Source organism: Humulus lupulus, chromosome 5 (genome assembly GCF_963169125.1).
Source record: "Humulus lupulus chromosome 5, drHumLupu1.1, whole genome shotgun sequence".
NCBI classification, from domain to species: Eukaryota; Viridiplantae; Streptophyta; class Magnoliopsida; order Rosales; family Cannabaceae; genus Humulus; species Humulus lupulus.
The window spans coordinates 104,346,711-104,374,380 of NC_084797.1; the positions used below are offsets into that span (position 1 = coordinate 104,346,711).

The following is a 27,670-nucleotide window of genomic DNA, read 5'->3' on the forward strand; positions in this document are numbered from 1 at the left end:
CGTACGTCCAAACTTATAACATTGACGAACGTGCTGAAGCTCCTGAGGCGGGAGATCCCGGAGAGGCGGGGACCTCTGAACCTTCTCATGACCAAATCCCTCCTTCCAATGAGCCGACTCCGCCAGCCTCAGCTGAAACAGATGCCCCCGAGGCTGCGGTCGTGGACGCTGTAGTTACCCCCAATGCTTGAAGGGGTTTTATCTTTAATTGTTTTTCATTTTGAGTTTTTCATTGCGGACATTTTTGCCATAATCATAGCATTCTCCTTTCTTTTCTGCCGAGTTCTTTATTTATCTTTGCGCTTAGGGTAGACATTTATACGGTAGAAACTGTTGTAGGGGCGTATGGGGTTTTGGTTCCAACGGCCAAAACTTATGCACTTCCCACTTGAAGCTTTAACGGATGATGTCTTTCCCCACGTAGTTTCTAGGTTACGAAGGTTTTCTGGTTCCAACGGCCAGGCTCCTTTCACCGTACTTTATCTTTCCTGAGGCGAATAGCCAATCCCGGGACTTGTAGTTATACTGTTCGCTGGGATTGCTAAGGTGAGTCGTTCCATTGTTTGGAACGGGAGTTCTTTTGGTGAGCGTCGCTAGACTTAAGGTTAGATCTTTGCGAAGCAAAACTAACTGTTGTTGCGAACCTCATGGTGGCTGGCTTCAGGGACCGGGCATGGAGCCCTGCGAGGCTAGATCCGCGCGAAGCAAAGCTTTAGAGCGCTCGCGGATCTTGCCATCTTTTGCCTTGCGGGATCCGGAGCTGGAGCATGCGAAGCAAAGCTTTACAGCGCTCGCGGATCTTGCCATCTTTCGTCTTGCGGGACCCGGAGCTGGAGCTTGCGAAGCAAAGCTCTACAGAGCTCGCGGAGAATTCTGCAAAGGACTTGTCAAGGAGTTGGGGGTGTTTTGGCGTAGCTCTATGAACGTGCCTCAACCCCCAGTCCCGTCCATCGCTGGGCTACACAAGAGATAATTCTCATGATACATAATGGCAGGCATTTCTGTGGCAATTTTCACTTAAGCACGTAATGCACATATGACACGTAATGCAAGCATGTTCATGGCAACAAATAAACCTAAGCTTAACAATTAGAGCAAAACAATTTAAAAACTTCAAACACAATGCTAGCACATAAGTGGTGTTCTGTGTACGTTTTGTTCAAGGGGCGTATGGCTAAGCCTTAGCCATGTATACCCCCCAAGTGAGCGTGGGGTCCGGACGTCTCCGGACCGCGTGGTCACTTGTTAAAACGCAGCTTTGAACATAGGGATAAAAAGTGCAGTAAAAGCGGAGTGAATCCCTCCGTGTTTCATTAAAATAGCCTGCTAGGCGCTAGTTTTACAACAGGGAGGATTATTTCCACATTTTTCACTTTTGTTATTTTCACCAAGGACTTCCGACTGGATGGTCCGGGGCCTACTGGTAGTAACGGCGGAGGTGCTCCGCGTTCCAGGCGCGCGGGACTTTAGATCCGTCGAGTCTCTTTAAGTGATACGTCCCATGGCCCACTTTTTCTTGGACTTCGTAGGGGCCTTCCCAGTTGGGTCCGAGGACTCCTACTCCCGGATCCTGCGTAGCAGGAAATACTCTCCGTAGGACAAGGTCCCCAACTTCGAATGCACGGCTCTGGACTCTCGTGTTAAAGTGTCGGGCTATCTTGCCTTGGTACATTTTTAGTTGGACCTGCGACTGCTCCCGAAGCTCTTCGATCATGTCTAAGGACTCCTGGAGGAGGGCATGGTTCCGGGTAGGATCGTAGGTGTCTTGCCTGTGAGAGGGGATCATAGCTTCTACTGGGATGACGGCCTCGCAACCGAAGGTCATGGAATAAGGCGTGTGCCCCGTCGAAGTTCTCTCTGTTGTGCGATAGGCCCAAAGTACTCGCGGAAGTTCTTCCGGCCAGTGAGCCTTGCAGGCTTGGAGTTTTTTCTTCAACGTGGTCTTTAATATTTTGTTTACAGCTTCCACTTGTCCATTAGCCTGGGGTCTGGCGACTGCGGAAAAGCTTTTGATAATTCCATGCGAAGCACAGAAGTTCGTGAAGTGTTCACTGTCAAACTGCTTTCCGTTGTCGGACACAATTTTCCGTGGAAGCCCAAAACGACACACTATATTCCTGATGACAAAATCCAGTGCTTTTTTAGATGTGACCGTGTTCATAGGTTCAGCTTCAGCCCATTTGGTGAAGTAGTCTACCGCGACTATGGCGTACTTCACTCCACCCTTTCCAGTGGGGAGGGAACCTACTAGGTCAATGCCCCAAACCGCGAACGGCCAGGGGCTGGTCATTAGGGTAATTTCCGTAGGCGGCGCTCGCGGAACCTTGGCGTACCTCTGGCACTGCTCACACTTCCTGACATAATCCACACAATCCTTCTTCATGGTGGGCCAGAAGTATCCTTGTCGAAGGATTTTTTTGGAGAGGCTCAGCCCGGAGGTATGATCGCCACAGAAGCCTCCGTGAATCTCATGGATGATGGTGCTGACTTCGGTTCCGGCAACACACCTAAGGAAGGGTATGGACAACCCCCTGCGGTAAAGCTTTCCATCCATAACCACGTATCAGGGAGCTTGATACTGGAGCTTCCTTGCGTCAGCTTTATCGGTGGGGAGTTCTCCGGTGGTGAGAAATCTGAGGATGGGTCCTATCCAGGAGTGGGAATGGTCGATGATGGCGTTTATCCTTCGCGTCTCAGTACTGGGGGCTTCTAAGTGCCCAATGGGGACTAAGCCATACTGTTCAATCTCCGGGTCCGTTGCAAGCTTGGCCAGCGTGTCCGCGAGTGAGTTCTGGTCCCGGGGGACCTGGCGGATTTGGTAGCCTTTGAAATGCTGCAGTAGGTCGCGGGAGAGAGACACGTAGGCAGCCATCCTTTCACCTTTCGTCTGGTATTCCCCAGATATTTGGTTTACCACAAGTAGGGAGTCGCTGTACACTTCGATTTTTTGGGCTCCGACTTCTCTGGCCAGTCGTAACCCAGCTAACATGGCTTCGTGTTCTGCCTCGTTGTTGGATGCTGGGAATGCGAAACGGATGGCGCTCTGGAGCTGATGCCCTTGGGGAGATATTAGGATGACCCCCGCTCCAGCTCCTTTTTCATTTGAGGCTCCGTCTACGTAGACCTTCCAGGTGGGAAGTTCCAGGACAGGATCTTCTGGGAGGTCATTCATTCCCGAGCACTCCACAATAAAGTCCGCGAGAGCTTGACCTTTTATGGAAACACGCGGTTGGTAGTGGACGTCGAACTGGCTTAGTTCCATGGCCCACTTAAGCAATCTGCCAGAAGACTCGGGCTTCTGCAGGACTTGTCGGAGAGGGTGGTTGGTGAGTACTTTGATGGTGTGCGCCTGGAAATATGGCCTCAGCTTCCGTGAAGCGATCAGCAAGCAGAGGGAGAGTTTCTCGATCATCGAATATCTGGACTCGGCGTCCAATAACCTCTTGCTTACGTAATACACAGGGAGCTGGATACGGCCATCTTCCCGGACGAGAGCGGCACTTACTGCGTGCTCCGTCACAGCTAGGTATAAGAACAACGCCTCTCCTTCGACCGGCTTGGACAGAATGGGGGCTCGGGTTAAATGTTCTTTGAGGTGTTGGAAGGCCGCTTCGCATTCGGGGGTCCACTCGAACTTCTTGTTCCCTCGCAGAACATTGAAGAAGGGGATACACTTGTCGGTGGCCTTGGATACAAAGCGGCTGAGAGCAGCTATCCTTCCGGTAACGCTCTGGACATCCTTATGCTTCCGGGGGGAAGGCATATCTATGAACACCTTTATTTTCTCAGGGTTGGCTTCCACTCCGCGGGAGCTGACAATAAAACCGAGGAACTTCCCAGACGAGACCCCGAAAGTACATTTCATTGGATTTAGTTTCATCCCGTACTTTCGGATCACGGTGAAAGCTTCCTCAAGGTCGTTACTGTGGTCCCCGGAGGTCTTGGACTTTACCAACATGTCGTCCACGTACACCTCCATGTTCCTCCCCAGTTGGTCCTTGAACATTCTGTTTACCAGACGCTGGTAAGTCGCCCCAGCATTCTTCAAACCGAAAGGCATGACCACGTAACAGTAGACACCCTTATCCGTGAGGAAGCTGGTGTGTTCCTGGTCCGCGACATGCATCTTGATCTGGTTGTATCCGGAGTACGCATCCATGAAGGATAAGAGTTCGTACCCGGAAGTAGCGTCCACCATCTGATCGATTCGCGGGAGAGGGAAACTATCTTTCGGGCAGGCCCTGTTTAGGTCCGTGAAGTCAATGCACATTCTCCAGGACCCATCGGGTTTCGGGACCAGAACTGGGTTGGCCAACCACACGGGATAGTGCGACTCCTGGAGAAAGCCTATGGACATCAATTTGTCCACTTCAGCTTTGACGGCTTCGGCTCTCACTGGGTCCAGCGGCCTCCTCTTTTGGCGAATTGGAGTTGCAGCTGGGTCTATGTTGAGTGCGTGGCACGCAACATTGGGATTAATCCCCGTCATATCAGCGTGGCACCATGCCAGGATATCCTGATTATCCTTCACAGTGGCCACGATCTTATCTCGAACGGCCGACGGCAGGTTTTTCCCCACCTGAATGACCTTGGTGGGTTCTCCCGGATTGAGGATCACCTCTTCGACTTCCTCCATCGGCTCTATTGCTTTCTCGATTCCCACTCTTGGGTCGAGTTCGTCAAAGTATGCCTCCTGAGCATCCCTAGTTTCTGGCAATACTTCCGCCAAAGGAATGGCAGCAAACGTCTCTCGGACCGTGTAGAGGGCTCGGACGGAGACGTTATAACAGCTCCGTGCACTTCTCTGGTCTCCTCGGAGGGTGCCAATATGCCCATCGTCGCAGGGAAACTTCAAGCATAAGTGACGTATCGAGGTTATGGCCCCACAATCGATCAGGACCGGTCGGCCTAAGATGGCATTATACGCCGTGGGGCAGTCGACCACCACGAATGTGCTATGCTTGAAGGCACAAGCGTCGCTTTCTCCTCTGAGGGTGACCGGAAGTTGAATTTTGCCTAATGGCATGAGTGCGTCCCCATTGAAACCTTGAAGCTGGACGGGGCATGGGGCCAGGTCCGTCTCGGTCAATCCGATCGCGTGGAAGGCCGCTTTGAAGAGGATGTTCACGGAGCTTCCGTTATCGATCAAGATCCGTGAGACCTTCTTATTGGCAATCTGGGCTTCCACCACGAGGGGATCGTTGTGGGGGAAGTGCACATGTCGAGCATCGTCCTCCGTGAAGGTGATGGGAAGATCCATCATTCGGGGACGTTGAGCAGGTGATTGGACCAAGGCGCACATCTCCTCGGCGTGCTCTAACTCCTTCAAGTACCTCTTCTGGGAGTTGCGGGTGCTTCCGGCAAGGTGTGGTCCTCCGGAAATGGTGGCGACGTGTCCGTCAACGGGTGGCGGAGCAAGGCCGGGCGGATATGGGTTGCCTGGCCCTGGAGCCAACAAGGCAATGGGCGCCGGAGCAGGTGGAGGAGGAAGTGCTGGGAACTGAGACCCGGGAGCTTGGGGGTGACCGGCTCCAGGAGCGCTAGCGGCCCCCCTCTGTCCCGGTGAATATGCAGCTCCGTGAACTATCCCCTGTCCGGGATAGATTATGGGTATTCTCACCCACTGACCGAGGTGTCCCGCTCTTGCCAGGGACTCGATCTCATCCTTCAGCTGAAGGCACTCATTCGTGGTGTGCCCCACGTCTCCGTGGAACTCACACCTCTTATTGGAGTCTCGCGGACGCCTTCCTCCGTGAGACACTTTCGGGGGCTTCCTGTAGTTGACCATATTACAGGTCGCCCGATAGACATTCTCTCGCGAGTCTATCAAACTGGTATATTCCGTGAACTTGGGCTCATAATCCTTTCGGGGTTTCTTTGAATGGTCTCCCCGGTTGGAGTTTCTTCCGCTTCGTTTGCTCCGCGATTGGCTCAAACTTCGTTCCAGGGCTTCCGCTTGCGGCTGCGGCATGCTAGGAGCGATACTACATCCGGTTTGTACTGCTCCATACCCAGAGAAATGGGTTTGACCCGGCGTCTGAGCAGACGCGGAAGGCCCATACACACTCGGAGTGAATCGGGCTCCTGGAAGCGTGAGGGCTGGTGCGGGAGCTTGCGAAGCAAAGCTCGGCGCAGTCACGGAAGGGGTTGGAGCCGGGGGAACTCCAAAGGCTTGCTGGTAGGCATCCTCAAGGTTGATGATTCCCTGAGCTTTTGACATGAATTCGGACAGGGTTTCTGCCCGTCGCCTTTGCATTTCCCCCCATAGCAGGGAGCCGACAGTAAGGCCCGATTGAAGGGCGATCAGCTTCATGTCATCGCTGACCTTGGTTTTTGCAGCAGCTTCCATCATTCTCTGAATGAAAGCTTTGAGGTTCTCAGTGGGTTGCTGCTTGATGTTGGTTAAGGAACCAACCTCCATGTCGTGGTCGCGGGCAGCAATAAACTGCCTCCTAAACGCGGACTGTAGCTCCTTCCAACTGTGGATTGATCCGGGAGCTAATCTTTTCCACCAGTCCTCCGCGGACTTGGTAAGGGTGAGTGAGAAGCACATGCATTTGGCGTCCTCACTGACGCGCGCCACTTGCATCATTTTATTGTATTTAGCTAGGTGGGTACGCGGGTCTGTCCTCCCATCATATAATTCTATGTGAGGCATTTTGAAGTTATCCGGGAGGGACGTTTCCGCGATCCTCCTAATACATGGTTCCGGGTCTTCCTCCTCAGAATCTGACAGGGCCCCACTTTGCTTCCGGACCAGCTTGGTCAAGGCAGCAATCTGTTCCTCGAGCCTCTTCGTATCACTTTCCGAGAGGTCACGTCCCCGTAGCTTGTCATTAATATGATTTCGGAGGTCATCTCCGCGAGGCCGGGCTTTTTCCCCTTTGGCCTTCTCATACTTGGCCTCCAACCTTCTTCTTAGGTCCACCGTGGACCAGCTATCTTCGGAGTGCGAGTTCGCAGCCCGACCGTCCTGATTGACGGAATCACTGGGGCGGTTGTTCCTTCCCCTAGGCCTGGGTGCCTTAGCACCGGGCCCTTTAGGCACAGAGTGCCCCCTTGGGGCTGAAGGGCGTCTGGGCTTAGGAGCGCCAGAGACCTTCTGCGCGCGGGGGGGGCAGTCGGCCTGGTGATTCACGCCTTTAGGAGGTGCAGGGGCGTCAGCGCGCACAGGCTCTCCAACTTTTTCTTTGCCCTTGTTAGGGGCGGCTTTGGATGGTCCAGCAGCGGCTGGATCCGGCATGGGGGCATCAGCACCACCTCGAACAGAGGTATCCTCGTCCGAGTCGCCTAGATCTCCGAACTTACTTTGGAGGCGTTCCATCATGCGTTGCATTCTTTCGGAGACGCGCTCCTGCTCAGCAAGCTTGGCCTTAGTGGCCACCAGTTCTTCGGCTACTTGGACCAGTTCTGGGTCCTTCTCATAGTAGCAGCCGTCCTTGTAATAACCGTCTTGGACATACTCTTCTTCGTCTTCTAAGTATGTTGTATCTTCGGTACTGACCTGATCCTGGCGGGATGTCGGGTCTTCACCTCGATAGTCTAAGGGTTCGCTTTCCACCACATCTTCCATCACGGTATCGGGGTTGACCGTAGCATTTTTGTCAACAACGGATTTTCGCGTAGTCACCATCTCTTTAGTACGAAGTGAATACAAAAAACGTACACAGAAAAAGAGCTGACTAACAACTTCCTACAGCTCTCAATGAAAGCACCAAAATGTTTACCGAGTTTTTCGGAAACGAATAACTAACAGAATAATAAAAAGATAAGAATTGTAGAAATACTGAAATGTAACTAAACAAACAGTGTTTTTACGTGGTTCAGGCGTTAACAAGCCCTAGTCCACGAGTCGATGTTATTATACTTGGAAAAGGTTACAGTAAGATGGCTGGTGCATAAGAACTTCACACACTCACAATGTTTCTCTCGGGTTCTCTTGAAGAAGATGAAGCTAGAGAGATTTTGGTAGAGTTTTTGCTATGTGATCTCTCGGTCCCCCCTCTTCTTGTAAAATGAAGGGGCCTTTATAGCTAGGGTTTCGGATTAGGGTTTTTCTCCACGTACATGGGTCTTAATTACACCAGCCATAAATAGGGGATACAATTACTGTAGTCGCATGGCTACAAGACTCTATGTGGATATATTTACGTGAAAGTATGGGGAACACACAAAGTCAGCCGTCTTTTCCAAGTTGTCAGCGGAACAGTAGGCGAAAAGGTACCTTTAGGCGTGCTGGGATGTGTGTGGCTTTGTCCTGACGGGCGTGTCAGGCGGGATCCTGTGTCAGACGGATATCATTCCAAATATGCCCTCTCCCGGACTCGACAGTTCGGTTTTGTTCTGTGCGAGGCACGGAACTGTTTCCGCGGAGACCACTCGAAGGGCTTCTCCTGGAAGGGGCCTCCCCGAGGGGTATCCTTCGGGAGTCCGGGAGAGTCAACGAGTTTCCGTGTTGTGCTTGCTTGGAAGAGTAATCCGGATATCAAACAGGGGAGGCGAAGCCTTTCTGTCCATTCGCGAGCTCTGGTCACCTACCGTGAAAGACATCGATAATTCTGCTTCCCCGAAGTCATCAATCTAAACGCTATCCGGAAATCTGGATAACACACTTATTATGATTATTATTATTATGTTTGATTTGAGTTTGTGACGATTGTCCAAGAGATGAGTATGCATGTATTATATAGGAGTCTCAGCATCTACCGTTTACCTAGAGGTTGCTCTCGAGCACCCAGTTTTATCTTGGAGTCTCTATAAACTGATGTAATCACACTTGCACCTGTGATAACATTGTTGCTCAAGAATTAGATTCTCTGATATTAAATAAGTATGCATGGTGTGGAAATGCTTATACGCCCAACTATTATTAGAAACTCCCAATGTTGCTTCTAAGGTTAGAATTGGTTGGAAATTTTTTTGTTAGCTTATTTTTCTCTTCAGGTTGATACCTTTATTATTGAATTGTTTGGGTTCTAATTTGTATTGTCAGAATGCTTAGGAGTTCTTTCAATTTCTTGCTTAGGGCACGGATTAATCTTGTAGCATCCCAGATTTTGCTAATAAGGCTTAGGGCCTTGATTAGCGTGTCACGAGGGAAATAATTGATTTAATTATGTAATATGTGAAATTGATGAATATATTATTAGAAATGCATGTTTAGGTTAATTAAATATGCATGTGGGCCCCGTTTGGCTATTAGGGGCATATTTGTCATTTGAACCCATTGAGAGTGTGATTTTGCTCTTTGTGCGGTGTTTCTGGCATGAGGAGATCCTGTCTAGTGGTGTTAGAAGAGAGTCACAAAATTGTCGTTTAGTTGTGAAACTGGTAACTACTAGTAACCTGAGAATTAGTGTTGTTACTGAAATAATAAGTTAAAGGTGGCATTTTTGCAAAAGGGTGAAAGGACTAGATTGCCCTTGAGGTTTAGTATAGAAGTGAGTTAGAGGGAGGGGTAGAGTGGTCTTTGGGCATTTGTTAGATAACTCTTGGCTGAAGGAAAAATCATACACGTTCAAACACTCTCTCCATCATATTCACTTAGCTTCTCACTAATTCTAGAGAGAAAAGGGCAAGAACAAGCTTAAGGATTTTGGTAGTTTAAGGAATTAGGAATAGATTCAAGCTGTGGAGAAGGATTAGCAACTACCAAGCCTCAGAAATTTCAAAATCCAAGAAGAGGTAACAGCTTCATTTTCTGGTTTTTGGGTATTGCTTGATGTTCTTGAGAGTTTTGGATTTTTGATTCTTGAATTTGGATTTTGGGATGAAGTTTTGAGGAACTTAAGCTTGAGAATTTGAGGACTGAAGCTTGGAGTGGAATTGGAGGCACCTTAGGATCGAATTTTGATTTTAAAGGTAAGAATTCTATCAAGTTTTGAAAAGTTTCTGGTTTGGTTTAAGTTTATGTAGAATTTTAAACCATTGGTTGAAGTTGGATTTAGGTGTGAGTTTGGATTGGATTTTAATGCATATATGTTGTGTATGTGGTGCTAGTTTGAGTTTTGGGACCCTTTAGGACTTAGGTGCCCTTGGGGCATGACTTGGGTGAGTTTTGGCTCAGGGAAAAAATGGTGGAAAAACCCAGTTTTCTAGGTTCACGTAGGAGTGTCGCAACCCTGTTCTTCTAGGTCACGACGCTGGGATGATTTAGGACAGGGAGCCTCTACTGAGTGCCGCATGACCTGTATGGCTGTGCCACGGCACAATCCATTTTCAGGGCCTTGGATTTTATGTTTTTATAGCTTAGGCTCAGGGGGCTCGGGGGGCAATTTCACCACCTTGTGTGGGGAAATGGGAGGTCCTGAGAGCACGGGATTGGTCCTGGGGAATAATAATAAAATCAGGTAGTAATGAGAATGTTACTTGTGGTGTGTGATTAAGTTACCACTGGGACTTAGGACAGGATTGTTCTCGGAAGAGATGATTGCTTGCCTGACTGTTAGCACTCCAATTAAACATAAGAGAACTATTTGTACCTGTAGAGCTGCGTGGTGTGTTGTTTTGTATATGTTGCTTATAACTATTATGCCAAACGTGTGGATGTGATTGATTGGCAAGAGCCGGGAGTGGCAAAAGTCGGGAGAGGCGAAATCCGGGAGCGGCAAGAGTCGGAAGTGGCAAGGGACCGGGATCGTGTTAAGCGCTGAATGCAGGTCGCTAGGGTGAGACCCTCTAAAGGTATTGTACACACCCGTTCGGTTAAGACCGTGGACCTGGTGCATGGAAGCGCACCCTGAGTGGAGGAGACCGATGCTGTGATACTGTACTGTTAAGATGTTATGCTATTGTGCTTATGTATTGATATATTGCTATGATTCTATGATGATGTACTTATGTGCTATTATACTGCTATGATGTGATATTGTTATGCTATCGTGCCATTGTGTAATCCAATAACAGTTTGTAAATTATTTATTGTCTTGAAATAAGTACTTATTTGTTGAGATAAATTATAACATTTTGTGCTTTGAGGTTCTCTTGTTGGGCCTCGACTCACGGGTGCTCTATGGTGCAAGTAAGGGCAAGGAGAAGATCGATCAACCATGAGTTAGAGGGCATGGAGCGGTGCGTACATGTTTGGCCTATCTGGCCACCACGGCTGGGGTATTTTGAGGAGCGGGTTATAAATGTTTATTTTTTCACTTAGGTCGACTGTAACGTAACTTTTTTAGTTGTAAATATGTTTCTAAATAGTATTTTTGGGATCCCAATGTAACCCTTTCATAATTTAAAGGAATGGCCAACCTTTTACACTAAAATATTATTTAAATGAGTTTACATTTTAGCCAACCACACTTTTTGGTCTAATACCTCGATTAGTAAGCTAGTGGCGCATTTTAAAATCACATAGTAACGACTCTAGGGAAGTAGAGCATTACAACTTGGTATCAGAGCGTGTGAAGGTTTATGGTTCCTAGAAAAAATTGACTGAACATGTATGCTCATTGCCAGAGACAAGCTCAACTTAGGGTCGGTTGGTATTGAGTGAAATATTTGTCTAGTTGCTTATTTGAATGGCCTTATATGCTTGTTATATAGGGAAAATGAGCAATATATATTTGTGCTTGATATTCCTATTGTTTGTGGCCTTTAAGTTTGTCTGGCCTTGCTCAGGAGTGGTTCTGGAAGGGATTACCATATTTGATGGATTGAGTCATTAACTGCAGACAAATTTAGAAGTTATGCATCAGAGACAGTCAAGGGGTGCATGCATTGTTAATGCTGGGGTTGCAGATAGTAGTTGGGGCCAGAATCCTCCATCTTTCCCCTGGGATTGGCAGCAGGTGTTCACTGGTATACAGACTAGATTGCAAAAGTAGGAGGAAGAGATTAGGTGGTTGAGATAGCGGGTTTCATCCGGGAACGTCGATCCGTGTGTTACTACGACTTTGGCACCAGTTCTGATTCGGCCTAAGGGTGGAAACAGGAGGGAATTGTTGTATGAAAGATTCCAAAGGCTTTATCCTCCAGTTTTTGAAGGGGGTTTAGATCCATTCAGAGCTGAACAATGGAAGGGCATGGTTAGCTCCATCCTCGACTATATAGGAGAAAAAGGCAATGATAGAGTGATTTGTGCCACGTACATGCTACAAGAGGATGCCCGAACATGGTGGGAGGTGGTATCATAGACCCGAAATGTTGTTATGATGGGTTGGGATGAATTCAGACAATTATTCAATGATATGTACTATGGTGACACAGTCCGAATTGTGAAGATCAATGAGTTTATGAATTTGGTTCAAGGCAGTAAGACGGTGACAGAATATGTTAACGAATTTAATGGGTTAGCCAAGTTCGGATTTGATTTGGTACCGACAGATGTAGCCTGAAAGGAATGATTCATTCGAGGGATGAACCCTGGGATGGCCCATAGAATTAAGGTCGCTCCAGCTCATGAGACTTCCTCATATACTCTGGCAGTAGGGAAGGCCCTTGCCATAGAGGACGCAAGAGGTGCGATATGGAGCGAGGGTTCCGTGGGGCAGGAAATTCAGGCAATGGTACCCCCATTTGTAAGAACGGGTAGGGGAGAAGGACCCAGTAGTCAAAAAAGAAAGACCCCTGATAGTTCTACTATTGTTGGTCCTGATGTGAGGGGTCATGATGTTCAGGGCAGTTGCCAGGGCAGCAATGAGGTCTGGAGAAGTTATCCAGTGTGCGTCAGGTGCAGGAGATGCCATCTGGAAAAATGCCGAGCGAAGACATGTTTTCTGTGTGGATAGGATAGCACATCATGAAGTATTGTCCAGAATCGAAGACAGAAGAATCTAGAAGTACAGATAGCTTGACCTTGACTCAAAAGTCTACCTGGAGGCAGCCAGAGCCCAAATTTGGTTCCTCAGAAATGATAGGTTGACCTCCTAGTTCTTGTTCTTTTTATTGTGCTGACTGAGTTTGGTGCTACATACCTTTTAGTAGAGATATAAACATGGGATACCTACTGAATGAATAGAATGTTGTGGGGCTTGAGATTTTGTGTTTGATAAAAGTTGGTAATGTATAAGGAATGAAACAGAGTAGTACAGACAGAAAATTTATAGTAAGAATTGGTTGAGATTGCTATAAGATGGCCTTAGTATAATCCTATGTATGGATTAGTTGGCCGATAAGGGACAACCGTGGACTGTGAGAGAGAGTGGTGACTTCTAAGTGTAAGAGGAAAGGACTCGACTGTGACTTTGAAAAGTCTAACCGTAGTGGTAGGTACCACTAGGGTTATGTTAGGTAAATTAGAGGGAAACTGGATGGGTCAGTGGAATTTCAAATGGGTGTTTAAGGATTTGTCAAGATTGCTATCATGACTAGGAAATGGATGCTTACTACGGGGACAAGACAAGAATAAAACTAGCACCAGAAACATCGTGAAGAATAACGCTGATTGAGCAACCAGAATTAAAGGTTCAGTCTTGGGAATTTCTTAACTTAAAGTTGATCAGACAAAGAATATTACAATAGGGCATGTCAATGCCATGGGTTAAGGAGAAGGCTAAGTTTGCAAGAGTACATATTGTAGGTTGAAGCCAAACAAGGTAATTGTTAAGAACAGATATCCATTGCTAAGAATGAAGGATTTATTTAGGTAAGTCATATGTAACTCGGTTAGGAATGATTTGGAATACTTCTAGTTAAGAACAAAATATAAGGAATCCCTGAATTGTTATCGTTGAGGCTGAGGAAGCAGAGATTACAGGTAAAATTCTAGAAGGAATAAGCTTTGATTTCTCCAGGTGATAGTTAAGGTTACCTAATGGGAAGTGATGGGTTTGCGCATGAATTAGTTAGGATTGAGACCACAAGGAAATTGTTGAAGAAACACTTTAGGGGATTAGAAACACGGTGAGACCAGTGAGGCATCATGACTTCTGTTTGAGACGTCCTTGGGGATTGATATACCCTTAATTGAAGTAATAGAGAAATATAAAGTTTGTTTGAATTGATAGTGGTGTGATGGATTCCCAGAGATAGGAATAAGGAGTCGATCTGCACGTCATGGTATGAGGGTATGCACAAGATAGATGAGTACAGGAGAACGGCACGGAGGACACTGTCCTTGCTCGGAACGTGGGATGTTAGTGTGGTGCATCAAGGATTAGGGTGCGACCGTATACACATTGGAGGAGTGATCGTCTATACCCTATAACAGATGAAGGGATACTAACTTGGATGTTATACATAGGGTGTCAAGTTGACAAGTGGTGCTGGTTAGCCACAGTTAGGGTGGAGAAATGATCGAGATTGGCCCGAATCCTGTGATTGATGAGTAACAGATACACCACTAGGAATAAACAGTGAAACACCAGAAGAATATTTTGTAGGAATGGTTAAGAATTCCATCACCTTAGCACAAATGAGTTGAGATATGTGAATTGGGTGAATGATCTGATGGGTGCTGGTATTGAGATAAGACATGGGATGAGCTTTGGGTTACCTCTTTACAACTATTGTATCCAGGAAGTTGAATACTGGGAAGCGTATGATTTGATCTTTTGGTAAGTGAGAAATGATAGTTAGAAGTCAGAAGGGCTATTATGTCTCTAGGATATCCTAAGGTTAGTATGAAGAAATATAGTTATGGACTATAAAGGTAGATCACCTCAGTCTGTACGTGAGGTGAGTGGATGCGAAAAATTTGTGACTGTACCTATTGGATTGACACACTATGGTTGGTGTCAACGAGATGTCAAGAGGGAGTGTGTATGGAAGAAGACCATATTTTCCCCACTGGACATCAAAGTAGACAATGTTAGAATGAGACTCCTAGGTTCCCAGGTTCGGGAAGAGGGTCATAAAAGGTGAAGAGTATAGGATGGAACCTAGAATTAATGGTTACAGTTATACATGGCTCACTCGAAAGAATAACTCAAGTTTTGAGTGTTTACTTTACTGAAAGGTATAGAGTTCGCAAATTTGTTTAGGGAACATAGGATTCTAGGATTGGAGGCGATGTGCTTCCCTGAATATTATGGACTAGGTAGGGTAAAGGAGTTTGGGAAAGGAGGAAGAAATTTTGACCCTAAATTGGGATAAATCTGAAATATCCTAATAAGGACTAGGCTAGGGGCCTACAATTTAGCCTTTCCCCAGCATGGGTGAGTAGAGGCTCATGAGTTATTCCTGGTGCCAATATTAAAGGGAGAAGTGTGAGTACTACCCTTGATTGGGCGAAGAGGTCCTGGAAGTTCAAGGGAACATGTTGTACAAGGGAAAACTAGTGAAACTCTGGACACAAGAGATAGGGACATACAAACTCAGACTATCTTTCTTGTGAAAGTGTTACAAGTAGTTGCAAAGTAAAGAACCTGATTCTAGGATTTTAGCCAGGGTTATGAAATTGTTATCCTGAGATGTTTGAATAAATTTCAAGGGCGAAATTTCTATAAGGAGGGGATAGTTGTAGTGTCCCAAATTTTGTTAATAAGGCTTAGGGCCTTGATAAGCGTGTCGGGAGGGCAATAATTGATTTAATTATGTAATATGTGAAATTAATGATTATGTGATTAGAAATGCATGTTTAGGTTAATTAAATATGCATGTGGGGCCCGTTTGGCTATTAAGGGCATATTTGTAATTTGAACCCGTTGAGAGTGTGATTTTGCGCTTTGTGCAGTGTTTTTAGCATGAGGAGATCCTGTCCAACGGTGTTATCAGAGAGTCACGAAATTGGCATTTAGTTGTGAAACTGTTAACTACTAGTAACCTGAGAATTAATGTTGTTACATAAATAATAAGTTAAAGGTGGCATTTTTGCAAAAGGGTGAAAGGACTAGGTTGCCCTTGAGGTTTAGTATAGAAGTGAGTTAAAGGGAGGGGTAGAGTGGTGTTTGGGCATTAGTTAGGTAACTCTTGGTCGAAGGAAAAATCATACACGTTCAAACACTCTCTCCATCATATTCACTTAGCTTCTCATTAGTTCTAGAGAGAAAAGGGCAAGAACAAGCTTAAGGATTTTGGTGGTTTGAGGAATTGGGAATAGATTCAAGCTGTGGAGAACGATTAACAGCTACTGAGCCTTAGGAATTTCAAAATCCAAGAAGAGGTAAGAGCTTCATTTTCTGGGTATTGCTTGATGTTCTTGAGAGTTTTGGATTTTTTATTCTTGAATTTAGATTTTGGGATGAATTTTTGAGGAACTTAAGCTTGGGAATTTGAGGACTGAAGCTTGGAGTGGCATTGGAGGCACCTTAGGGTCAAATTCTGATTTTAAAGGTAATAATTCTATCAAGTTTTGAAAAGTTTCTGGTTTGGTTTAAGTTTCTGCAGAATTTTAAACCATTGGTTGAAGTTGGGTTTAGGTGTGAGTTTGGATTGGATTTTAATGCATATATGTTGTGTATGTGGTGCTAGTTGGAGTTTTGGGACCCTTTGGGACTTAGGTGCACTTGGGGCATGACCTGTTCTTCTGGGCCGTGGCGCTGGGATGATTTAGGACAGGGAGCCCCTGCTGAGTGCCGCGGTGCTGGGCCATTTTTAGGGCCTTGGATTTTATGTTTTTAGGGCTTAGGCTTAGGGGGCTTGGGGGACGATTTCTCCACCTTGTGTGGGGAAATGGGAGGTCTCGAGAGCACGGGATTGGTCTCGGGGGTCAATTATAAAATTAGGTAGTAATGAGAACATTACTTGTGGCGTGTGATTAGGTTACTGCTGGGACTCAGGAGATGATCGTTCTCAAGAGTCGTGATTGCTTGTCTGACTGTTAGTACTCCAATTAAAGGTAAGAGAACTGTTTGTACCTGTAGAGCTACGTGGTGTGTTGTGCTATATATGTTGCTTTATAACTGTTATGCCAAACGTGTGGATGTGATTGATCGGCAAGAGCCGATAGTGGCAAGAGCCGGGAGTGGCAAAAGCTGGGAGAGGCAAGAGTCGGGAGCAGCAAGAGCCAGAAGTGGCAAGGAACTGGGATCGGCGTTAAGCATGCTGAATGCAGGCCGCTAGGGCGAAACCCTCTAAGGGTACTGTACACACCCGTTTGGTTAAGACCGCAGACATGGTGCCTGCAAGCGCACCCCAAGCGGAGGAGACTGCTGTTGTGATACTGTACTATTAAGATGTTATGCTATTGTTCTTATGTGTTGATATATTGCTATGATTCTATGACGATGTACTTATGTGATATTATACTGCTATGATGTGATGCTGTTGTGTTGTCGTGCCATTGCGTATTCCAATAACAGTTTGTAAATTGTGTTTTTGTCTTGAAATAATTACTTATTTGTTGAGATAAATTATAGTATGTTGTGTTTCGAGGTCCTCTTGCTGGGCCTCGGCTCACGGGTGCTCTGTGGTGCAGGTAAGGGCAATGAGAAGATCGATCAACCATGAGTTAGAGGGCATGGAGCGGTGCGTACATGTTTGGCCTATCTGGCCGCCACGGCTAGGGTATTTTGAGGAGTGGGTTATAAATGTTTATTTTATCGCTTAGGCCGAATGTAACGTAACTTTTTGAATTGTATATATGTTTCTAAATAGTATTTTTGGGATCCCAATGTAACCATTTCATAATTTAAAGGAATGGCCGACCTTTTACACTAAAATCTTATTTAAACGACTTTAGATTTTAGCTAACCACACATTTTGGTCTACTACCTCGATTAGCGAGCTAGCAGCACATTTTAAAATCACATGATAATAGCTCTAGGGAAGTAGAGCGTTACAAATCTCTAACCCTAATTCTGGTAAGCATGTCTATTTGTTTCCTTCAATGACTCGGTCATTGATTTCTAACTCTTCTTCTATGTGGATGATTGTTTGTTAATTTGATCTTACTAAGCGTTATCGCTTACCTAGTTATTTCATGTTGCAGATAAGGGCAAGAGAAAAGCCGAGCAGTGAGAGCTGAAGTCTACATTGCTGGGTGTACATATGGCCTAGTCGTGGGATGTTGGTCGCTTTTGGAAAAGCTTTTGTTTTATTTTTAATTAGTATGGCTCACTCTAAATGTTTAAGTGGTTATATCCGCAACTACTTTTAACTATGCGCATACTTGTAAATATATATTGTTTTTAAGAAGTTTTGTTAAATGATTTTTTTTTTTTTGCATTATTTCGGTTTTGTATTGGGTCTTAACAAAAGCCCCTTGTGGGCTAGTGTCCCCCCCCCCCCCCCCCCCCACCCCCACACACACACACACACACACACACACAAACCCACACACACACCTCCATAGGAGCCCACTCCCCAAGCTAAGACCATCACCGCACTCAGCGTCGATCACACCCCCACCAAAGTGGTCGACGGGTAGTTTTCTTAAAAAAATAACAACCCTCACTTTTGGTAACTACCATCCCCAAGTCCTAGATCACCATTATCAATCACATAAACCAGATCAAACTTATTTCCAACACCACAAACATCAACAATCATCAAAATCAAGTGGAAAATCTAAAACAAATGATCACCTCCAAGCCTAACATTATGTTCTCATCCATCTTTTTGGCCATTCAATTCTACAAACAGTAATAATGATCTCTAAAAATTATTCCATGATTAAAACCATCAAAGATGTGAGGCAAGAACTTACTTTTGTGTAGATATATGCCTATGTCGAAACTAGAGACTAGATTCTCTTCTTTCCTTCTCAAATGTAATCTCAAACTTCTACAAACACCAAGACAGTTCTAAGTATCATCCTTGATCACAATCACATGAGAAAACCAAATGAGACTTACTCTTGGTGAGGATTACTGCCAGTCAAAGCTTAGAGAGAACTCCAAGTATTATTTTCTTCTCTCTCTAATTTAAAAAATGAGGGGCTGTGGAAATGAGATGAAAACTGCCCCTACCAGCCTTTATCTTCAAGTAACTTCCTCAAAATTAAACCAGACCTTTCCCCCCCAAAAGTCATAAGTGGTCGACCCCTATGTGTTCCATTTGACACAAATTGTGTTAAATGCACCAATTAGTCAAATAAATCCCAAATGGCTTCCAAAACCTTCCATGATCAGCTATTAACCACCCATTAATCCAAAAATGAGTGTTAATATATCACTAAAATAATTAAGTCTCAAACTATTTACTAAATTTGATCATAGACTACACATTCGACACATACCCAAGGCCTTTGTCCATAATGTTTTATATGATTTTTTTGTGTATCTTCAACACTTAAAATCATAGATGAAAGTATTTTATATGATTTTAATGTGTATCTCGAACATATAAAATCATAAGCTAAGGCTCCCAAAAATAATTCTATGATAGCCCATTAATGTACCAAAAACTATTCAAAGGCTATAGGAATAATTCCCACCATGATCATATTCTTACAAAAATAAATATTCTCCTTAATATTTTTTTTTTTGCACTAAGTCTCCAAAAACTCTAACTAAACCATTCACTCATCTTACCATTTAATTAAAATAATTGTTATCATAATTATATTTGATTACCATGTATGGCTTATAACATAATTCATAACACAACTTATCATATTATTATTTAATTAATCAATTAATTAAATAACAATAATTATACTGTCTATTATAGAAAAACTTATGGACGTATCATTTTTTTATTTGTTAGACAGACAAGAAATTAATTTTGGACAAATGATTTGCGTCCTTATGTGCATTTCGAGTCATTTTTTCATTTGTTAGACAAACAACAAGACATGAATTTTGAATAGATAATTTGCCTTTTTATGTGTATTGGAACACAATTATAAAAATTGAGCTAAATATATATATTTTTTCACTTTTTGTGCTATATTAAGCACAATATTTGCTTCTTCCATTAAAAATGATCTAATCTTGTTAGAGATAATGGAGAATTGGTTTTTGATTAGGATGTTAGCCGCAATAATTACAAAAGATTAGAGATTTTAGCAGCAATTTTTTTTCAAAGGAGACTCTAATATAGTTTCTCAAAATTTTCAACCATGACCTTGTGCACAATTTAATTTCAGATTCGTCTTCAGAGAAGGATGACGCACACACACTAATAAAAGATTTAATTAATTAATTTTTACATAAAGGAATAAAAAAAGAATATGATTAATAAATAGTGAGAATTTTATTTCATATTTATTTATATATTTTGTGAAGGAAGATCTTGTGAATTTTGCATAATTCCAGTAGGGCTGTGCAAAAAATTTTACAACCTGCCCAACCCGAATAAACCGCCTAAACCAATTTGAAAAAACCGTCAAAAAACGCAACCCGAATAAACCGACCAAAATTTAAACCGCCCAATTGTTACATTGGGCGGGTTGAAAATAATTATCAACCCGCCCAATTAAGAATTTATTATTTTTAATATATTCAAATAAATATATAAATTAATTAAGTTTTGTTTTAATTTTTTTACTATAAATTTAAAATATTGTTTTGAGCTTAAAAATATAAACTTCACACCATTAGTACTAGTATTTAAAAGAAAAAAATTACAAAAATGTTAAAAAAAAAATACCACTTTTGTTTGGGCGGGTTGACCCGACCAACCCGCAAAAAAAAAAAAATACCATTTCGGTTTGGGCGGGTTAACCCGACCAACCCGCCCAAATTATTGGACGGGTTAATTTTTTTTTTTTTCTTAATTGGGCAAGTTACAGGTCACTTTTGCTAACCCAATTATGACATTAGACGGTTAAAAATGCCTTGTAACCCGACCAACCCATCCAATGCTCAGCCCTAATTTCCAGCCTACATTCCATCAGCCTTTTTGTTTTTCAATGTAAGTGGTTGAAAATATAATATTGTATATAAATATAAGAAATTTGTTTAATTGAAAATGATAATAAAAATCTGAAGCATCCTAAAGAATGGGAGGAGAAAGTGGAGGCCAGAAGCCAAAATCTCTGAGCAGCTACTCTTCGACCTCGTCATCCTCATCGTCGTCCTCATGTTTCTCACACTTTTGGTCGTCGGCTCTAAGAGTCAAGACCATCAACCCTTATTCGGATGTCTCCGTCCGTACAAATTCCGGTGATGGTCTCATTCGCCGCCTTGACATCTTTGACCTTGTTCTTCTCGGTGTCGGCGCCTCTATTGGCGCCGGAATTTTTGTTGTTACTGGCACCGTAGCTCGAGATGCTGGCCCTGGTCCGTTCTTCAATTTTGCTTAAGTTTTCTAATATGAACGACTTAGATGATACAAATTTTGTAACGGCTTGGATTCTTCTAGGGTCAAAATTATGAGATTTCGGGAAAAATTTCCTTCATGGTCAAAAATTGAATCGTTAAACATTAAGCATTGTTGCATTTAATTTACTTTTTAGGGTTGATTCATATAATTATTGTACTAAAATAGCTAGATAGAGACAAAATTCTGAAGTCTGTTACTTTTTAGGATCTTTTATCTGCTTGCTTATTTGCTGAAGTTGATTCTATGATCATATAGGTAAATGGGGTCTGAAATTGATCAAAAGATCCGTATCATATAGGCAGATGGGGTTGGAATTTGATCATGAGATTAAGATCATGTAGCTAAATGGGGTGGGAAGTTGATCATTAAATTAAGGTCCAACGTGATGACTATGTTTGGATGATTGAGTTAGACAGGTGAAAATACTGAAATTTGTAGAATTTAGTGTCTTCTTTTTATCTGCTTACTTGTTTGCTGAAACTGATAGTAGAATCCTATAGGTAATGGGGTTTGAAGTTGATCATATGATTAAGAGCATATACGTAGTTGGTATTGAAATTTGATCATGAAATTAGGATTATATAGCTACATGGGATTGGATGTTGATGATAAGATTTAAACCGATGTGTTAATGGGGTCTGAAGTTAATCATAAGATTCAGATCATATAGGTAAATGGAACTTGTTTCCACAACTTACACATATATTTTATTATAATGCAGGAGTTACAATTAGTTTTGCTCTAGCTGGAATATCCTGTGTGCTTAATGCCCTCTGTTATGCCGAGCTTTCTTCTCGTTTTCCTGCTGTTGTCGGTGGAGCATACCTGTATACATATTCAGCTTTCAATGAGCTCACTGCCTTTCTTGTTTTCGCACAACTAATGCTTGACTACCATATTGGGGCAGCTAGCATAGCTCGCAGCTTGGCAAGCTATGTTGTTACTATTCTAGAACTCTTTCCATTTTTCAAAGGTAACATTCCAGATTGGATTGGCCATGGGGGTAAAGAGTTCTTTGGAGTTTTGTCCATCAATATATTGGCTCCAATTCTCCTTGTACTTCTTACTTTGATTCTTTGTTGGGGTGTTGGTGAATCCTCTGCTGTAAACTCATTCATGACTGCGTTAAAGGTGATGTTTCTGTTTTGTGTTTGAATTAAAGTTGAGGAACGTGTGCCTTACATAGATTTAAATAGTTATTTAGTACTTAAAACGTAAAATATATGTTGCAGATCGTTATAGTTCTTATTGTCATTATCGTTGGTTCTTTTGAGGTTGATACTACAAATTGGTCTCCTTTTGCCCCAAATGGTGTGAAAGAGATACTAACCGGAGCTACTGTAGTGTTCTTTGCATATGTTGGATTCGATGCAGTTGCTAATTCAGCTGAGGAATCAAAGAGACCACAGGTAACAATTATTTTATTATTATTATTATTATTATTTTATTATTATTATTATTATTATAGGAGGGCATTAGGTACTTGAATTTCCTGTCTACTAAACAGTCTTATAACCTGTTCTTTAAATATATATTTTTTTTCAGCGTGATCTACCAATAGGCATAATGGGTAGCCTTCTGGTATGTATTGCTCTATACATAGGTGTCTGTTTAGTGATTACTGGAATGGTACCTTACAAGTTACTTGGGGAAGATGCTCCACTGGCTGATGCTTTTACGTCCAAGGGTTTAAAATATGTGTCTGTTTTGATAAGCGTTGGTGCTGTAGCTGGACTGACAACAACCCTTCTAGTTGGTCTTTTTGTTCAGGTGACATATTTTAAAACTACAACATAATTGTGTGCTTGATTATGTAGCGTGTGAAAGTACAGATGACCATATTTTCTTATGATCAGTCTCGGTTGTACCTTGGCCTTGGAAGGGACGGCTTATTACCTTCAATATTTGCTAGAGTAAACTTGAAAAGCCACACTCCAGTTCATTCTCAAGTCTGGGTTGGAGTTGTTGCTGGAGTCTTGGCAGGGCTCTTTAATGTGCATGTGCTATCCCATATTCTTTCAGTTGGGTCTTTGGTAAGTCATCATGCAATTTTCTTCTATCTTCAGATGGTTTAAATCCTGTTGTGAATCAAAATTTCTGAAGTTATGAGTAGGGATCGTCAAATACATCGATGTCTAGCATACTAGTTAGTTTCTGTAATAAGTTGAATTACCCGCTGAACGCTATGCCATTGTAAGTGTTCAAACTTCAGGAAGCATGTACACCGTTTGATGACCTCACTTTATATACTGCCTTGTTTCAGACAGGCTACTCTGTTGTTGCCGCATGTGTTGTATCTCTTCGCTGGAGGGATAAAGCAGAAGGCCGGTTATCTTCCTCAACCTGGAGGGAAGGTGTCATCTGCCTATTCTTGGTTGCCCTAGGCGGGTTTGGTGCTGGGCTATCCTATCGCTTGAACGCTTCATTTATATATGCACTCTTAACTTTAGTTATTGCCGTACTAGCTTGTATAGCTCTTATGCTCCGCCAAGTAAGTACTAATCTGTATTCTCAGCGAGTTCTTTTTGTTCCTATCCCTGATTGGGAACCACAAATTGCAGGCATTCCCTTTCTAAGAGGAAGTAGTCTTTTAGTTTTCCAATTAATAATGCGCTGAAAATTTTCTTTTCAACCATTTTCATCTTTTATATTACTTGCTTCCACTATTTTGACGTCTGATAATGGATCTCGCATAGGCTGCATGTTTGTATTGTCGTTTCTTGTTTGAATGTCTTATTATTCTCTTCCTCAGGCTTATGCAGATATGCCAGGGTTCTCCTGTCCTGGGGTTCCTGTTGTCCCAGCCGTATGCATCTTCTTCAACATGTTCCTATTTGCTCAGGTTGCTTAGTCTCGTCATCTTTAATTGAATATATACAAAAACAAGGGATTCAAATTTCAACACAGAAAACAATTTACAAAAGAAAATCTAGCTAAAAACTCATTCATAGTCAACTTCTTTTGCAGTTACACTACGAAGCTTGGATCAGATTCATCGTTCTCAGCATTATTACAATCGTAGTTTATGCATTTTATGGACAATATCACGCTAATCCAAATTCAGAAGGGACAGTAATCTATCACAGAGCTGCTAGTGAAGAACCTCGATGATGATTTATCAGGAATGCCCCACACACCTGGGTATATTGTTGGCCTGTTGTACACTTGTGGTCGTAGCATTAGGTAGTCTAGTTAACATTCATTTCTCTATTTTATGAGATTGTGTATTACTTCATCCTTTTTTGTGATGTTCAATAACAATAATGTGTATCATGAAAAATCCAACATTAAGACTTGTGCATGATTCTTGCTTCACTAATAATAAAACCATTACCAGATCAGAACTTGTATTCTTGTGATTGGAGCTAGTTTCGCTTCAATTTACTAACATGGTGCAAAACATTGACAACTTTTTGCTGCACCATCGAATGTGATTCTAGATGAGAACCGACTTTTGGATTACCAATATGAATTCTTCATACTCTTTTGGACAAAATTTCCCAAAATATCAAATTAAGCAAAATGTGGCTTTAGTTATTCAAGTGCATACAAAATCAGAGTAAAACCCAATAGTCCTTCTTTGGCAGTCCTGAATGCTGACCATTTCCACGTCAAAGACTTCAAATTGTTTTGAGCTGAAGAAAGTGGAAGGTCCTACCTGTTTGAATCACGAGTTTGTGGAAAATTAAAACCAACTAAATCAAGGAAAATGGCTCAAGTGTTACATCAATAAAGGTTGTTCAATACCACCACCATTTTTGTAAGTAAGAACAAATATTGTATGGGGATGCACTACATAAGGGCACAAAGACATTCGAAGGTCTTAAACACAGTACAGAGATGAAAAGCGGAGCCAACAGAAAATTTTCCAATTGACAATGAAGAGAAAAGAAATAAGATATGTAATACTCACTGGAGGTCCAAGTTCTGGTGGAATGATTATTCTTCTCTTACCCCCAGCCTTCATATCTCTTATCCCTTCCTCAAAACCTGCACATGACTTCTTTGTTTTAGTTATTTCTTACTAATTTGTTTAGTCCTCCTCAATTGTTATTTTTTTTTTCTTATTTTGGAAGAATTGGAAAAGGAGAGTATTGGTGAAGGCCTACTATATAAATACATACAAAATGAGAAAATGAGAAACTTATGTAAAAAATTATTTGTCTCATCACCTGGAACCAATGCCTTAGTGCCCATGCGAATTCTGGCAGGAGCACCCTGCAAGTAGGTACTGTCGATTCGACGGCCTGTTTCATTATAGCCAACATAATGGAAGATCACCTACAGAGGATCTCAAACCATTAGTAGTTGATGATTAAAAGGAAACTCTTTTAAAGATAAGATTCCAACTTAATCCAAAATTCCTTACTTGAGAACTTGTCCTAAAATATTTCTGTATCCCATGATCATTATCTAATTTTACTATGAAACTTATGATGGAAAATAAACAATTGCTTTTGTTAAAAATGAAATAAAAACCTGTTGACCATCCTTTGGGCAATCACCTTTACCAACTTCAAAATCCCTGTATATTAGCCCCGAATTGCACTTGATGTAATCATCCGATGTTACCACGTTAACCTCAAAACCTGATATAGACGTTTTAAGCATAATTTTTCAATTTGGAAAAACAACTATATTTACGGTTTACAAAATTACAATAATAAACATTAGGACATGTTTAAGAAGTTAAGAAAGCAATAAACAAGCCTTCTCTAATGAAATTAGGGAAGTCTTCCGGGGCATTATTTTCTCTCTGTCTCCGCTTGTTTTGTTCTAATAAGCGTCGTTCATCATATGGACTTTTACTCTTTGTCTTTCCAGATGCAGGTAAAGTTGGAAACAAGCCTAATGTAAAAGGAGTGAGAAGTATAAGCCTCCGCCTTAATTTCTTATCACAATGTAATTTATGTCCATTCTGGGCTCTGATAAGCAAAACAAAGTTCTCATTAAGCAACTCAGCGTTTTGTTGTATAAAAGAATTCTAAGCAGGTGCTACCAAACTTTTGTAAAGAACTGAATTAAACTTTCGAAACAATTCATGAAATTTACCTGTCATCTTCCAAGTTTTGAATTGAGCAGCTATGGGTTATATGGCTACTTCGAGCTATGAAATCTCTTAGAACGGGAGATGTTGAAAGAGTTCTACCATACACTGAAGGTAGCAAAAAGGATGATGAAGAAAAGTAAAACAAAACCATTGTAAACATGTTGTGAAGAAACAAAAGAAATAACAAAAATGTAATATTTGAAGTATATAAATCATGAGTACACATGAATAATGTAGTTCTAGTTCATTATAACTAGAAATAAAAAAAAACCCACAAATATCAGAGATTTAGCCCAATAGATGTAAACTAATTTAGAAGACCGCAATCATGATTGAATTTTTAATAGTTGCCATTTTTTTTTTTATTAAATTGTAGGTCCAATGCAGATGAAAACATTTTTGGGTTTTGCTAGTAACCAAGCAAGTTTTCTTAATAAAATGATGGAAGTGACCCTGCATTATTGGAAATATGAGAAATATACTCATCACAAGGTTTTTGAATTTTGCGGAGTTAGTTACACGCCGAATAAACCTTGAGAAAACAAGGCTAAGTGTCATTAATAACAAAGATATGAACTTTTTCCATAAGCTACCTCCAATTTATTCATGAATGGTGTATTCTCATACAGTGAAAATATTTTTTTGTTTTGTTTTTTGTTTTACATATAATGGGAAAGCAAAATTATGGGTTTGATGGGAAAAAGAGATTAAAGATATGAATTCAGCGATATACCCATGAATAAAAAAAAAGATCATGTAAAATTTAAAGACATACCAACAAAAATTCAATTACCATACAAACAATGTTCATTCGTAGTTAAATATTAAGGAGACTTACCAGGAACCGACACTTTAGGTGTAGAAGATAGGGTTGAGGGAACCATCATCAGCATGGCTAAGAGTAAAACTAAATTAAGTTTCCACCATTTACGTCTGTTAACCGAACTAGACCAGACCCAACTCATAACTTAGGCCGTTTCCTGTTATAACTGGGGGAGCTTATCTTCAGTTCACTAGAAAGTTAGGCAAATATCAAATGAGTCCTTGTTTTTTCTGGTAATACCGTTTATGTGCCCTCTGTTCTGTGAATATTTTAATCTAGCATCCTTGTGAGGGGACGGAGGCAGTGAACTATTTGACACGGTGGCCAAAAGTTAAAAGAAAATTAAGGGGCAAAATAGTTAAAGGTTGTTTAAGATTGTGTTTTTTTTTTTTTGTATTTGTTTATTAATGTTTTCAAAAATAATTTTTTATTTTTGTAATAGAAAAATTAATAAATATATTTAGAAAGAGAAAATATTGTGAAAGTGTAATAAATATTGAGGAAAAGTAATGTTTGAGAAAAAGTAATGGAAAAAAAAGGAGCTATAAAGTGAGAAGGGAAAAAGTGATAAGAAAGAATGAGAAGAAAGAGGCTGAATTGATAAAATATGATGAAATAGAAAGTGATATGGTAAACACTGATAAGAGAGAAAATAGTAAACGATGAAATAGAGAAACCGATTAGAGAAAAATGAGTAAATGAGTGTTGTA

At 42.1% G+C, this 27,670-nt stretch overlaps 2 protein-coding genes and 1 long non-coding RNA gene across 3 annotated transcripts; 1 reads left to right on the plus strand and 2 right to left on the minus strand.

The window, feature by feature from the left end:
- Positions 1 to 20,707: 20,707 nt before the first annotated feature.
- LOC133777565 (cationic amino acid transporter 9, chloroplastic) lies at positions 20,708 to 24,431 on the plus strand. Its single transcript, XM_062217242.1, has 8 exons — positions 20,708 to 21,044; positions 21,809 to 22,218; positions 22,320 to 22,496; positions 22,633 to 22,857; positions 22,944 to 23,120; positions 23,351 to 23,578; positions 23,840 to 23,929; positions 24,055 to 24,431. Exons 1-8 carry the CDS (start codon positions 20,765 to 20,767, stop codon positions 24,196 to 24,198), a joined length of 1,731 nt encoding a protein of 576 aa, XP_062073226.1. The 5' UTR covers positions 20,708 to 20,764; the 3' UTR covers positions 24,199 to 24,431.
- On the minus strand, positions 22,940 to 23,376 carry LOC133777568 (uncharacterized). The gene is made up of 2 exons (XR_009868645.1): positions 23,261 to 23,376; positions 22,940 to 23,165 (listed from the first exon to the last, which is right to left on the minus strand). It is a non-coding gene; the product is annotated as an uncharacterized LOC133777568 (long non-coding RNA).
- Positions 24,432 to 24,497: 66 nt separating the features above from the next.
- On the minus strand, positions 24,498 to 27,134 carry LOC133777567 (peptidyl-prolyl cis-trans isomerase FKBP20-2, chloroplastic). Its single transcript, XM_062217243.1, has 7 exons — positions 26,976 to 27,134; positions 26,140 to 26,242; positions 25,798 to 26,012; positions 25,567 to 25,676; positions 25,260 to 25,368; positions 25,001 to 25,077; positions 24,498 to 24,745 (listed from the first exon to the last, which is right to left on the minus strand). The coding sequence occupies exons 1-7, from the start codon at positions 27,100 to 27,102 to the stop codon at positions 24,626 to 24,628; spliced, it is 861 nt and encodes a 286-aa protein (XP_062073227.1). The 5' UTR covers positions 27,103 to 27,134; the 3' UTR covers positions 24,498 to 24,625.
- Positions 27,135 to 27,670: the final 536 nt, after the last annotated feature.

Excerpts from the sequence above, each read along its gene's own strand:
- LOC133777565 (XM_062217242.1), top strand. The coding sequence starts at position 20,765 with ATGGGAGGAGAAAGTGGAGGCCAGAAGCCAAAATCTCTGAGCAGCTAC. Across the intron at positions 21,045-21,808 it reads AGCTCGAGATGCTGGCCCTG|GAGTTACAATTAGTTTTGCT; the intron begins GTCCGTTCTTCA and ends ATTATAATGCAG. Across the intron at positions 23,579-23,839 it reads TAGCTCTTATGCTCCGCCAA|GCTTATGCAGATATGCCAGG; the intron begins GTAAGTACTAAT and ends TCTCTTCCTCAG.
- LOC133777567 (XM_062217243.1), bottom strand. The coding sequence starts at position 27,102 with ATGAGTTGGGTCTGGTCTAGTTCGGTTAACAGACGTAAATGGTGGAAA. Across the intron at positions 25,677-25,797 it reads CCCTAATTTCATTAGAGAAG|GTTTTGAGGTTAACGTGGTA; the intron begins GCTTGTTTATTG and ends CGTCTATATCAG. Across the intron at positions 25,369-25,566 it reads GCCCAAAGGATGGTCAACAG|GTGATCTTCCATTATGTTGG; the intron begins GTTTTTATTTCA and ends GATCCTCTGTAG.